Source organism: Alligator sinensis, unplaced genomic scaffold (genome assembly GCF_000455745.1).
Source record: "Alligator sinensis unplaced genomic scaffold, ASM45574v1 scaffold210_2, whole genome shotgun sequence".
NCBI classification, from domain to species: Eukaryota; Metazoa; Chordata; order Crocodylia; family Alligatoridae; genus Alligator; species Alligator sinensis.
In genome coordinates this window covers 843,941-858,940 of record NW_005841946.1, presented here as the reverse complement: position 1 = coordinate 858,940, position 15,000 = coordinate 843,941, and the positions used below count along the sequence as shown (strand labels likewise).

The following is a 15,000-nucleotide window of genomic DNA, read 5'->3' as shown; positions in this document are numbered from 1 at the left end:
TCATCTCTCTAATATTCTGTGTGCATCCATAGCTAGGCTTTCACACCTGTTTCTTTATGGGTGTTTATAGCAAGGAGCATCTCTCTCCCCTATATTAAACCCGTGCTTATGGAAGTAGAGAGATAATGATATAAATTGTGCACATATGGTCTGAAATCAGAATCTTAGTCCTTTTGCTTCAAAACTGCTCCTCGAGCTCAGGAAAATCTCCCCTACCTGCTAACGAGTGGCCCTACCATCTCTCCATGGGTCAGCCACGAGAGGGCAGCATCACTCCATTGCTTGCACTCGCAAAACAAGTCCATTATAGGTCCACACGCTCCCCGTGTGACCTCCAGCCTTGCAGCCACAGCCCTGTTTTCTTTTTGTAAATGTCTGTTTTGACAGGAGAAGGGTGGGTGCATTTGTTGTTGTTTTGCTCCTAAGTCGTGCGTCTTTATTTGATTAATAGGATTTTATGGCCCAAGTCGTTCACCATCTGATTGCCGTTGGTTTGATGAGCTGGTCATGGTGTGGCAATTACGTTCGTATTGGGATGCTGGTGATATTCATACACGATGCTTCAGACTTCTGGCTCGAGGTAAGTGTACACTTACTGTGCATTGCCCAGGTTGTATTCAGTAAGGGGGTTTTCAGAAATCTTTGCTGTCATCTCTGCAGATTCCCTTTCTATCAGAATCCAGAGGAGACCTGTTTTCATAAATTCATAGACTAGGCATCATCTCATCTGCCATCTTGTCAGGGAATTATTCAGACATATGAAAATGGGTGAGAAGAGAAGTTCTACAGTATGAACCAGAAATTCAGCGTGTCCCTTGCTTAGCATTTGCTTTTTGGGTTTTTTTGTGCGCCATTTGGAGTGACAAGCAAACTGCAAGAGCTTTAGTCTGGCTTGGCATCCAAGAGCATAGGTCCCAGGCTCTTTTTGCTGCTTCAGCATTTGCAGCTGAGGAAGGCTGAACCTTAAAGCCCTGTCCATGTGGCTTGCCCTGCTGAGCATGTTGTACAAGAGGAAGCTCCTCCTAGAGCACAGTTGCATGCAAAGTGGGTCTTACCTCCGTGGACTCTCTCTGGGTTTACACCGTTGTGACTGAGATCGGAATGCAGCATTCGAAGCTTTGTCCATGATGGGAATAGTCATGATTCAGTCCTGAGTGGTTAACAGCTGATGCTGCTCTATCAGTGTTGTTTCCTGAGTGTAGAGAATGAGCAGTCTACGGCTGCTTGTTCACGCCACAGGGGTTTACTTCGGTTTAATTCTCCCTACATTGAAGCAGTGGGTTTTTTTTTTTTTTAAACACTTCTTCAATTTAGGAAGAATAAACCGTAGTAAACCCCTGTGGTGTGTACACAAGGGTCAGACCTGATCCTTACCTGTCTCTCCAGTGGCGGTGGGGGAGGGCAAACTGCCGGCAGACCGGATGATCTCTGAGCTGCGGGGGTCCAGTACTTCCTTCCGCAGCAGCGGCAGCACCCACCCTCAGGCCCCTGGCCCAGGTGGCCCCAGGGGCACCGCAGCCCACAAAGGGAAGCACCTGCCCCCCCGCAGCCGCGGAGGAAAGCACTGGGCCCCCGTACAACTCAGGCAGGCAGGCTCTGGGGAGAGAGAAAAAAAGATCAGGCTCACTGCTTTTTTTTCCCCCTTCAGTGGAGCCTGCCTGCACGGGCTGCTACCAGGCTGCCTGCGTGGGCTGCCTGGACAGCCCATGAGCTGCATGGGGCCCAGTACTTCCCGCCATAGCTGTAAGGAAGCAAACTAAAACACCTCAGAGGTGTTTTATTTTGCTACATCCCAAAGTCATTTAACGTGCAATACACCGCTGACAGTGTAAACAGCAATGCCACTGAAGTGGTGCAAAAGGGCATTTAAGCCGCTTTGAAGGCCAATTTTGTGGCATGTACAAAGGCCGTATAGAGTTTAGTCACAACCGGTGACGACTGCAGTGTGATGACTGCTGCACTGGCCACCCCTGCAAAGATTGAGCCAGGCATTTCCAGGACCAAAAACATGAAAGGGTAATGGAAACCAGTTCTTTGTGGATTACATTAGCTGCCTTCCCTCTGCCTCTGAGGGGGCGCACTGGTGCAGCCATGCCAAAAGCTGGCTAAACATGAGCAACTTCGGGATGATCCTGAGGGCATGGGCATACAGACAAGTTACCATGAGATACCACAACAAAAGAGTGTGCGTCCTGGCAGTTACTACAGAGGAATTGTGCCGTTTGTTTCTATTCTAGGGTAAGTGCAAGGCAGCTTATCCCTTGAGGAAAGTGGGATAAGCTTGCGTTTCCCCCAGGGCAAATGTGTGCACAGAGGCAGTTATCACAGGTTCACATCTTAGCTTACCTCATCTTACTTTTTTTCTCACGCCCATAGCTGGATTGTGCAGGCGGGCCCCACAGCTCTTCTGTTATCTTTCTCTGCAGCCTCTTTGAACCTGTTGCAAGTCTAAGGAAAGGAATTCTTGGACTATATTGTGAACCACTAACTTTGTTTCCTAATCAGAGAGTTGTTTTTTAGGTCTTTGACACAAATTCCTTTGTTTGAGATGAAAGGAGCTACATAGACACAGATAATATTTTGTTCCCATTTTATTTAAATGATGTTAAAATAGTTGGTATGTTTGTCTGGAGTGGGGAGGGGGAGTTATCTCTAATCTAGATGTCAGCCACACTTATGAGAATGTAAAGAGGAACTATTTCAAAAGCTTGAGATTTGTTTTATATGTGGGGTTGATTTTTGTTTTCAATTTAGGCAGCCAAAATGTTTAATTATGCCCGGTGGGAGAGAACCTGCAATGTCCTCTTCATCATTTTTTCTGTGATGTTTTTTGTCACACGAATCATCCTTTTCCCCTTTTGGTAAGTAATACTTGTTTTAGTTGCACTTCTCAGGTCATTCTCTTTCCACCAAAAAGTTGGTTGAAGTTTGAATGAAAAATAGGAAGGAACCCACTGTTATATGGATTCAGGAGCCAGCTATTAATACTACAGTATGATTAGCCAGTTAGATATTTGGTAAGATAAAAATAGTGATTGATTTTTGTTGTTTAAATCATAATTTTTAGCTTCACTCTTTAAAATTATACCCAATGAAATCTAAATAATGACCATCTGAGTGAAGGCCTAGAGTTACTTAAAGATGTTATAATAATTTAAATGTAATATTATTTAGAAGCATGTATTTTCTGCTGAAAAGTTAGTGTGTCAGAACAAGGTGGGGTTGCTGTCACTTGGGCATTTTGGTGATATCTCTTGTTTGGACCAATTGTATAGATGGGAAAGATTTTTAGAAAAGCTTTTGGCATGAGGCTATAACATCCCTACTATACGAAACCCCACATACGGAAATAATAGAACATTTCTAAACCTTTCCAAACCATTTTCATTCAAAGCTAAAATTCCTTGGCTCCTAAGCTGTCTTTTAATAGCAAGATGCATATATCAGTAGAGCTGAGATCTGTTGATGAAATTCCTAGTCTCTTCAGAGTTTTTTTTTTTTTTTTTTTTTGTATGTTCAGGAAATAGCCAGGTGATTTAGCTAACTGACTTGGAATGAAAAATTATAAATAGTACAGGTGGTACTTGGAGTGTGTTCCTCGTTTCATAGCAATACTGTTTGTTTTTCAGGATCCTGCGTGCTACAATCGTTCTGCCCCTTTACTACTCCACAACTCCAGTCATAGTATATTTCCTCTTCAATGGACAGCTACTGGTCCTGCAGGGCCTACATCTTTACTGGGGCAGCTTAATTTTGAACGTATTGAGAAAATTCATTTTCGTACACGTAAGTAATCTTGGTATATGCCAAAACGCGTGAAAATCCAAAAACTGCACTGTATCTTTGACAAATTTACACTTTGATCCTTACATTTTCCTTGAGCTCTTAGGGCCATGCTTGTTTGGTACCAAAAAAGAAAAAAACCCACCAAAAACCTGAAGGTTTTCAATTGTTCTGTGCACCCACAAGCTCCCACTGTAATATTATGGCCAGATTTTAATAAGAATTTGGGATCATCCAGTGCTGTGCTCTTGGGGAAACTAGTGCCTTATTATGCTGTAATAATGGAAACTAAGATGCACCTTAGCACAGCTTAGTGAATGTTGGACTTTACGGTGCAGTTTAGTGAATAGTGGACACCTAGGAAACAGTTGTCACTTGGCCTACAAAGTGGAGTGGGCTGGTACTGCAAAGACTGAGAGGAAAGGTGAGGAATGGGAAAGAAGGTGATTAGGACCAGTCAACCTGGACTCAATAAGGGCAGTCATGCCTGACCAACCTGATTGCCTTCTATGGCAAAATGACTGGCTCTGTGGATGCAAGGACAGCATGGGATGTGATATACTTTGACTTTAGTAAGGCTTTGATACAGTCTCCCATAACGTTCTTGCAAGCAATCTGAGGAAATACAAGCTGAATGAATGGACTAAGGGGGATAGAAAACTGGTAGTGTCATCAGGCTCAGATCCGACTTAATGTCTAGTTGGCAGCTGGTATCAAATGGAGTGCCCCAGTGGTTGGTCCTAGGGCAGGTTTTGTTTGATATCTTCATTAACAATTTGGAAGATGGGATGGTGTGCGCTCTCAGGAAGTTTGCAGATGACACCAAGCTAGGAGTAGTCAACATGCTGGAGGGTAGTGCTAGCATTTGGAGAGACCTCGACAAATTAGAGGATTGGACCAAAACAAATCTCACAAAGTTTGGTAAGGACAAGTACACAGTTCTGCTCTTAGGACAAAGCAATCTCATGCACTGGTATGGGCTTGAAACCAACTGGCTAAGCAGCAGCTCTGCAAAAAAGGACCTGGGGATACAATGGACAATAAGCTGAATATGAGCCAGCAGTGTGTCCTTGTTGCAGAGAAGACTAATCACTTCTGTTGATCTTTGGGCAACACTCCTACTAATGCAGCCCAGCATGCTGTTAGTCTCCTCTTTTCAGCACTGGTGAGGCCACATCTGGAGTATTGTGTCCAGTGTTGGGCCCCCCACTACAGAAAGGATGTGGACAAATTGGAGTCCAGCAAAGGGCAAAAAAAATGGTTCAGGGGCTGGGGCACATGACTTCTGAGGAGAGGCTGAGGGAGCTGGGCTTATTCAGTCTGGAGAAGAAGACTGAGGATTTAATAGCAGCCTTCAACTACCTGAAGGGGGACGGAGCCAGACTGCATTCAGTGGTAACAGATGACAGAGCAATGAGCAATGGTCTCAAGTTGCAACAAGGGGAGTTGAAGTTAGATATTAGGAAAAACTCTCACAAGGAGGGTAGGAAAGCACTGGAACAGGTTACCCGGAGAAGTTGTATAATGTCCGTCCTTGGAGGTTTTTAAGACGTGGCTAGACAAAGCCTTGGCTGGGACGATCTAGTTGGGGATGGTCCCGCTTTGAACAGGAGGTTGGACTAGATGACCTCCTGTGGGCCCTTCCAACCCTAATTTTTTGTGATTTTAATTAATCAAATCTTTACAGGTGATACTGAGAGATAAGAAAGCTAGTGACAAAGAACATAATCATAACAGTCGAACTGCTCGTGATGGTAAACAAGTTCTGCTGTTTCCTCAGACACTTCCTCTTTCTCTACTTACAGTTTTTAATATTTGGGGTGCACCGATACAGATTTTCTTGGCCGATACCAGTGGCCATATATTAACCAGCCATATCGGCTAATACCAATCCAATAGTTGATTTACAGGAATGCAGCCTGGCAGCGTGGAGAGCAGCTCCCTGTCACCAGTGCATGTGGCATTTATTGATGACATTATCAGCTACACTGGCCAAAAAAAAGTCAGTTGCCAATAATGTTAATTTTCCTTTTACTGGGGCAGATCTGATATGCAACCAATATATGCACCTCTATTTTAATATCCTTCCTTAAGAGAGACAGATAAACCAATAACGTATATTCTGCTACTAATATATTTCAGCTCCAGAGCCACAGAATGAGTGTGTAATGGTAATGATTGAATGCGGCAGTTCATTGATTCGTACACTTCTGAAATGAAATAGTGAAGCCTCCTGTAGTCAAGATGTTCCCTTGGGCCTCTCCCAATTCAAAACCCACATTTTATCTTACCTGTGACTAAGATTTTAGTTGTATAGTGCATTGAAACCCTTTGGACATTACCTTCTGTCTTGGAGTTTCGTTCTAGAGTTCACAGTGAATGATGGTCACCACTAGGCAGATGACCAGCATGAGTCCAGTGAGCCATATAAAATTATAAACTACCTCGCCTGCATATGGGAGATTCCTGTCTGAAACAACTGCAGAGACTTCTTTGTTAATAGCCAACTTCTTTTTAAATGCCTTATGCAGCAGTATTTCCAGGTGGACTGTTATAAACAGTGCAATGTATTCAGAGTAGCTTAATTAAGGGGAGCACAATCAGCATTTTGCAAAAAGGACTTCAAAGAACGGCTCCTGTGGTATTTGACCTGGTAATTTACAGAAACTGCCTTTAACGTTTTGGAAGTTTAGAGGAAGCTCATGCTGCAGTCTTGAGAATACTGTTTCTTCTAAGGATCGAAACTAGGAAACTGAAAAGGCCACTGAGTTCAGTTCTCTCAAGCTGTTAATGGTGCATATTATTTTAGGAGAATGGGAATATCTCATTCCATTTTATATTGTTGTTGTTTGTCTGAGAATAAAAAAGGACAATTATGACAACTTACACCCCAGAAATAGCTAGCCAAAACCTCAGTACACACAACATTGGCTTTCCTTTGGTGTGAACCCCATCATTTTCTATAATGACCTGATCCTCTGCCCACTGACCTCGATGGAAAGATTTCTATTTGAGTCAGGCTCCAATAGCTATTCTGGATATTGGCATTATGTAAACAAGGGAAGAATAAAGTACCTTCCCTAGAAACTTCTCATTGCTGACAAATAGGCATGTATCCTGGCCTGACGTCCAACTTCATTCATAGATATCATGTCTATCATTTTGGTCTGGCATGTGGAGAACTCTCCATAACCAACCAGCACAAACATTTCCTACAAAGAGCCAGCATCATCTTGCAGTAGCTGATTCAATTCCAGTCTAGTTTTCGTATTCCTCTATTTCTGTATCATGCAATATTGAACAAGAACAGTATGTAGTCACTAGACCTTGCTCCCGTATACCAGATCTGCTTGCTCTGAGGTTGCCAGTTAACTGATGCAAAGGGATTGCTCAGAGATCCCATAATTGATTCAGTTTATTGGCAGGACGGAGGATCCAAAGTTGTTTGCTCGTGGTAGGTCTTTACCATACATTTCTATGTCATGTGTCATATGGCACTATTGTTCATTCCTAAATGATGGCAGGTGGCCCACAGACTGGGTCTATTTGTGGTTTCTCTCTCCCTCCTCCTACACTGATGTTTAGTTTTCCTTCGTAGCTTTTAGCAAGGGCAAGGTTGGAGGGAATTTTAAGAACATTTTTTCACTTATTTTTTTTTTCTTGTATTGAAAACCCGAGTATCTTTCACTTTTAGTGGCTCCTCTGTCTCGCTAGCTGGGCAGTCGTTCCTGGTTGGGTTTGCAAACCGCATTGTTTCTCCTGATCTCTCTTACCAAGCAGTGATTGCTGGTTCTCTACTGAGTGATGCCTTGCCTTTGGTTTCTGTGACTCTTACTAAGAGGACAGTCTGAGAGAGGGCAGTACTTTCTGAGGTCTGTTTAAGGTCATGGTTCTTAACATGCTAGCTTGCTTGTGCAGCCTAATCTCTGAGCCAGTTCTGCCAGCAATGCTATTCTGATGGCCTCTGCCCGCAAAGCTCCTCTGCACCGGAAGAAACCTACTTCCGTCAGCAAAATTACTCGCCCCCTGCCAATGGAGTAAGGAGCCTCCTGGCTAGCAGAAGGTACTTGGAGACATTCCTCCCACAGCTTCCTGGTGGTAGCTCCTATCTACTGCTACAACTTCTGCCACCAGAGGCAGGTAAGTGTGAACAAAGCCTCGGTTATGGGTAGGGCTCCTTCGTCCCTCTTTCCCCTTGTCTGAGAATGCTGATCCAGTACGGCGAGATGTCAGTTGAACTGCATTTTTGGGGTAGATGAGCTCAATTTAAAAAAAATGGATCATAAACGAGCGAGGAAAATACGGCATTTCAACCGGCAGGATTGAAATATGTAAACAGATTGGACTGATTGTTTCTGTACGATTGGACCAACAACCTTAATATGGAAAGCCCCCCTCTAAGTCCTGTTTTCTCCTCTTTATGTAGGATACAGACGCGCACACACAGATAATGATAACAATATGTTACTTGGTTAAATGTCCTCATTGCTAGAGGAACTAATAAATAGAGCGTAAGGAGCTTGTGAAATTCTGAGTCTGCGTTGAAGTCTGCAGCGGAGGTAGATCTCGGCATTAATCAGCAAAACAAGGAGTATAAATGGAAGCAAATGTTTAATACAGAAAGATGGAGAAAACAAATTCCTTGCAAATCACAAACTTGTAGATGTCTGGAATGGGATTCTGCACAAAACGTGTTTATAGATAGCTAAACACGGGCTGTAACAAATGCAGAGTTGAGTTTGCCACCATACAGCCCTGAACGTTCTGTGTTTGTTATATGCAGGGGTTGAAATAGTGCTCTGTGCCTTTTTTCACCCAGCTGTTTTCTCCTGAAATCAAAGAGAGAACTTCTCTTCCTCAGCTGGGTAAACAGTTCCCCATCTTTCCTGACTGGTGCCATGAGTGCACTACAACCACATGCTCAGAAACCGCAATGGCAGTGCAGGTATCCATATAGTACATAGTGCGGTCCCCCAGGCTTTCCAGGAGATATGTCTTTGTAGGGGACAGAACTGGTCTAGTCCGAGATAAATGACCTTGAGTTAGTCATCAATAAGAAATGGAAAGGCATCAAGCTTGCATTCTCAGCATGGACTTTTGATTCCTTATACAGCGCTGTGAAAAAGTTGTTTCCAATTCCATTTTTCCAGTAGTAGCAGCAGCAGTCCTGGTCCTTTTCAGCATGGATGACTTCAGCTGGCTTGTATGTGGAGCCTGTTTTCCATAGCGGTGGCAAACTTGGCTGTGAAGTCAGCCTGCACGTCCAAAGCCGTAAAGCTGGATTTTAAAAGAATGGTGCTTTCAAGACAGCATTTTTATACCAATGTATTTATTACACACATACTCCATGCAAATAGCGGTTGCTGCTTCAGTGGAATACCAGTAAACCGTTGCCCTCATTTTAGGTTTTGTTCCTGAGCCCAGGACTAAGGGAATTCATTCAGAAAACAGCCCATTTTGGACATTTTTTCTTGAAACAACTGTTCACTGCTTTGAATGAAAAAACAAAGTCAGTTTTGAATTGGGAGGAAGATGTTGGTATTATTTAACGACACAGAGCCGCATCAGCTGCCAGAGTGCTCAGCACAGCCGGGTTGTGAGGCAGTTGTTTTGCAGGTCCTGTGCCATGAGTCAGTGGAACAGCAGTGAAAATTTCTAGTAGCTAACCTGTCGCCACCTCCAAGGAGCAAAGAATCTACCTGGAAGATGGCATAGAGTGCACCCTCAGCAGGTCTGCAGATGACACCAAGCCAGGGGGAGTAGTAGATATGCTGAAAGTTGGGCTAGGATTCAGAGAGACCTTGACAAATCAGAGGACTGGACCAAAAGAAATCCCGTGAAGTTTGGTAAGGACAAGTGCAAAGTCCTACACTTAGGACAGAACAATCCCATTCACTGGTACTGGCTGGAGACCAACTGGCTGGGCAGCAGCTCTGCAGAAAAGGACCTGGAGGTTGCAGTGGACAATAAGTTGAATATGAGCTAGCAGTGTGTCCTTGTTGCAGAGAAGGCTAACAGCATCCTGGGCTGCATTTGTAGGTGTGTTGCCCAAAGATCAATGGAAATGATTCTTCTCCCCTCTTCAGCACCGGCGAGGCCACATCTGGAGTCCGGTGCCCAGTTTTGGGCCCCCACTACAGAAAGGATGTGGACAAATTGGAGAGAGTCCAGCAGAGGGCAACAAAAATAGTTGGGGGGCTGGAGGGCCTGACTTAGCAAGACTGACTAAATAAATCAGTTTGGAGAAGAGAAGTCTGAGGGGGGATTTAATAGCAAACCTTCAACTGTCTGAAGGGTGTTTCCAAAGAAGACGGAGCTAGACTAGGGTGGCAGATGACAGAACAAGGAGCAGTGGGCTCAAGTTGCAGCAAACAAAGTTTAGGTTAGATATTAGGAAAAACTTTCTTAACTAGGAGGGTAGTAAAACACTGGAACAGGTTACCCAGAGAGGTTGTAGAATTTCCATCCTTGGAGGTTTTTAAGACCTGGCTAGACAAAGCTTTGGGTGGGATGATTTAGTTGGGGCTCATCCTGCTTTGAGGACTGGATGACCTCCTGAGGTCTCTCCCAACCCTCATTTTCTATGATTCTGCTTAGGTCCTTGTGCCCCCCACTCCCCATATCATAGTATCTGAAAAGCTCACTCTTTGTGTGTGTGTGTGTGTGTGTGTGTGTGTGTGTGTGTGTGTGTACATATATATATGTAGCTTGTCCTCATGACACTCTGAGGGTAGTGCTTTTACAAATAGTCTCTCCATTGCTCATGTTCCTAAGTGATTTGCCAAGGGGCATTTGTGAAGCCTAGTGTGGGACAGGGAACCCGCACCAGGTCCTCTGAGTCTCCAGCAAGTGCCCTAACCACTAAGCCATACTACTTTTGCTCAGACAGGTATATACAGACTGATGCCAAGTCCTGTAGTCCCAGCAAGCCCTCTGAGGTGGTGGCCCAGTGAGCACTAGAAGCCCCAGCAGCTGGTCTGCATCACCCCGGGACCCTTGGGGGAGGAGGAATCCCAGAGGCCAGTTCAGCAATGCTTACAGCTGTTCTGTTGCAGCCTGACCAGTCTGGTGCATATCTCGTATCTCTCATTCCTATGGGTGAGAACTGAATTGAGCAGAACAGTTGCATTTCTTGCACACTTTATTTTTGTTCTAGATTAGGTATCTAAATAAGATAAAATTGGATCGGGCCCCTTTCTCACTTGGCTGCTGTGCCACTATTTGAGCATGGAAAGGACTCCTCACCTGAATACAAGCCTGAAGGGTAGCCCCATAACCATCTTTCTTGGGTCACTTCTGCATGGGGAAAAAACCCTCATTTATCCAGCACTATTTATTTTCAAGTTAGGTCAGGGAATTGAAATGAGGAGCTGCTGCCTGCCATCTTGATGGCCAAGGACTTGTTGCTAGGAAGCAGAGTGTGTTTCTGTAATGCTGTCCAAATTACATGGTTAAATTACCCACTTATATCAGGTTTCAAGCACCACTGAAACATGTCTAGTCATCATGTCTGCACATATGAGAATATTTTGGGCAAATTGAAAAAACATATGGAGAAGTATGTACATATGCATTGACTTAAAATATCTCTTCTGGAAAGTCCCGGGGAGATTAAACATTTTATTTCCAGGGTCAGAAAGAGAAAGCGAGTGACAGCAACTTACAGCCACGTTATTATGGCAAATTAAGATGTAAAGTATATTTTAAAACCATTGCACAGTGTGTTTGGGTCTTGAGACAATAGTGCTTTAAAGCTTGAACAAAACACATTGCTTGCAGACCCTGGGTAGGGAATCCAGGTGATTCAGCTGGCTTTAAAAGGCCTTATACAAATCTCCTCAGAGCAGAAGACCAAGAGAGCCTTTCCATTTTCTTCAATGGGCTGCAGATCAGGTCCTTAATGTAATAGAAAAATGGCCTCTTGTCGCTCCCTTTATTTCCAAAGTGTTGTGTACGAGCCTTGCAAAGAGCTTAATCCAGATTGGGGTTCACAGTGGCCACTCTTCCCTTTTGGTCCTTGTTGGCACGTAAAGCATACTGTGCTAATAGGTGTGCCAGGGGTTTTCAGAGCTGTATCTCGCATACGGAAGTTGGCCTTTAAAACCTGCCATATGACTCCCATAACTAAATTGCACTACTGCCACATTTGCAGTGTTCCCTTGATGTCCTGAATCAGTGGGAGGTTATATTTGTCTCTGCTATTTGAAGCTGGAGCATCTTGAGCCATACCGTTTCTCAGTGCTTGCTCATGCATCACCCAGCCAAAAATCCCGTGGGAACAGTGGGAGTGATCGCACTCTTGCAAGAGTGTCTGGGCATGGCTTCAGTTAAGAAATCAATACGTCAGAGTTGAAATAAGGGTTGTGAAATACTTGCTAGGATAACTCCACCCCAAACTGTGCTTGCACTTTGCCCTCCGTATTTTTTGGTCAGCTTTACACACTTCTAGTACCAGGGTAACTTGGTCAGTTAGTTGCGGGGTGGGGGGAGGTGAGGGTTTTCTATTTTTAACCAATACACTGATACTTGTATAACCCCATAGCATGGATGTAAAGGTTGGGGAGTGGTGTCTTCCCTGCCTATGGGCTGAAGTAGAGGAAAGCACTTTAGCAACACCTGGAATGCTTGCTCCTCGTGTCCTGTGCTGAAATGGATGTAATGGAGCTGCATTGGAGTGGTGCTGGACTCATGCCAATAAGTCAGTGGTTCTCAAGCTTTTTTTTAACTCGAGGCTCCCTCCATAGCTCTTTCTGACTTTAGCAGAGCCCTGGCTTAGACCTGATGCAGTACTGTCTCAGCTTAACTATTTTATCAGATAAACCTAATGCTAGCAGGAGCCCACCCCTGAATCGGATCAACCTAATGCAGTAGTGGGGGTGCAGCAGCCCGGAGATAAAACCATAGATCAGTGGACCTCACCTGGCGCTCTCTCCAAACTGCCATTGCCGCGGCCAGACAGAACTGCCTCCTGCACCTCCTGTTTGCAGGAGGCACGTGTGGATTCAGCATGGGAAGCAGCAGTGGCAAGATGGGATGTCTCTGCCTGTGTTAGGTTTACCAGACAAGCCCTTGAAAGGGTCTCATGGCACCCCAGGGTGCTGTGGCTCCCTGATTTGAGAACCACTGTGATAAGCTTACTGTCTCCACGGACCCCTTGACATGCTACAGGTGTCATGCAATTAACTGGTTAATTGCACAATTGGCTTAAAACCAGGTGCACTTGCCAAGTAGTTATCTCACACACACAAAAAAAAGCTCCAACCAGCTATAAAGTTAGACCTCAAACTGACTAACTACCTTTATAGCTAGTTGACGGGGCTCTGACACATTGGTGCACGGGGCCCAGCATGGAGCCTCCGAACCCTGATGATTGCAGCTGCTGCGAGAGCCCCCTCCCTGCTTCCTCCTGCCCAGGATCGGGCTCCCTCTGCACTGCCAATAAGGCATGATTGGAGCTAACGTGTGATTGTGAAGATTACACATTGGATCCAATTGCAGCTTTACCTGCATGTGTAAAAGGAGCCCATGGGGCTATATTGTGCTTGTTTTGGGATATTGTGTATAGCGACCAGACCTGCCAGTGGTACTCCACAACACAGTCCCTTAGCAGTGCAGACATGCCCTGGTAAAACGCAGAGAAGCAATTCATACCAGCCTACGTTGTTCTTCTTTCTTTATGGATAATAAGATAGGCCGGTAACCTGAATTACCACTGGTGGGATTGTATACTGGTAGAGTACAGGAGGTTGAACTTTGGTTTGTGGGTAAGGCCTTATCCTGTGAATCCTTCAAGGCACAGACCCCCCCGCCCTTCTTATTCTGTCTCTTGTTTTGTCCTGCTTTTTCTTTAAAGGATGCCCAATGTTTATGCTTACCAACAATTTGTCAAGAGATGTAGTAGGCTCTTATATTTTTTTTTTTTCTTTTCATCTGCTTTTTTCTTCCATTAAGTTATGGCAAAAGTTAATCTTTACAGAATCACTAACACCTTGCGAAGATGTGAACTGTCTTTTAGAGAGCACTTGAGACTAGTCCCTTTTGCTTCTGATAGTCCAGAAGTCCAGATGGATCTGCACACAGTCAGTCTGAATATGATCAAAGAAGGCTATTACCTTTTGCCAGCCACACATCTGAAATGCATCCTTACGATTTTTTCTGCTTCTTTTTTATTACATGAGACATTTTTGTGAAAAGAACCTTTTATTTCTGTGGAACGCTTGATTTCAGTTCATTGTAGGTAGGTAGATAGATTTTTTTTTTTTTTTTTAATGTCAGAATTTCCCACAAAATAAAAATGCTGATTTATTTATTTTTTTATCATCTCTTGTTCTTTGCAAGGGTGAAATGGCACTGTTCAAGTGAAGTTCACAGAGCTGCATAGCATTATACATAGACAAGAATTTGGTCCATGGTGTGTAAAAAGAGTTGTCTCTCTCAAATATTGTTAGATTCAGAGATGCTCTTTAAAAAGAGAGTTATTGTTTTCTGTGCCATCAGCTTTTCAGCTGCAGTAGATCTCAAGTGAAATAGGTTTTTGTCTTCTTTGCATAGACAAAATAGGTTGGTTTATGTTTAAATACAATGAGGCTGGGTAACCTTGTGACTTTTTTGCAATCAGAGTATTAGCACTAACATAATTGACCACAATAGATTTGAATTTTGCCTCGCTATAATTAAGTCTTATTTAAAGTAATAATTTATTTTGAAGGATAATGACCATCTGGATTAACTACAGTGTCGTGAACCTGTTGACTTGGGAGGTTTGCTGGACATTTTAAGGATTGCTTTCTGAATGCGCAAGGATGAGCATTCACTGATATTGGGTTTAGAATTTGGAGTTCTTGTGGAAGAAGGCTACGCATGAGCAGAGATCTGAGTTGGATTAGCAGCATTTCCCTTTTATTATTGTAAAATGGGTGTGGAGAAGTAAGGTTTGTCAGTTATTAACAGATGGATCTTTTATTTCCAAATCAGGGTGCTTTATTAAGAGAACAAGATCAGATGAGAGTTTTCCTTTGTTAGGGAGGAAGGCCAGACTTCAGGTACAACGAGTCAGCTCTACTTTTACCTGGGAACTTTCCAAACCCATTCACAGAGAGAGCCTTTGGGACATTAGCTTTTTTTTCTTTAGTGTGGAGATGGAAGCTAGCTAGCCAGTCACAAAAAGCATGGCTTGCACACCCCAGTCATGGGAAATCAGTACCTAAATTAATTCCT

The 15,000-nt window shown here is 43.9% G+C and overlaps 1 protein-coding gene across 2 annotated transcripts in view; it reads left to right on the top strand.

The window, feature by feature from the left end:
• Nucleotides 1–15,000, top strand: part of CERS3 (ceramide synthase 3) — a 73,338-nt gene that overhangs the window by 37,852 nt on the left and 20,486 nt on the right. For both annotated transcript variants that reach the window (XM_006020068.3, XM_025199533.1), the window contains exons 8-10: nucleotides 452–580; nucleotides 2,755–2,861; nucleotides 3,630–3,786. In XM_006020068.3, the coding sequence (XP_006020130.1) occupies nucleotides 452–580; nucleotides 2,755–2,861; nucleotides 3,630–3,786 (393 nt within the window). The remainder of the gene's footprint in view (nucleotides 1–451; nucleotides 581–2,754; nucleotides 2,862–3,629; nucleotides 3,787–15,000) is intronic.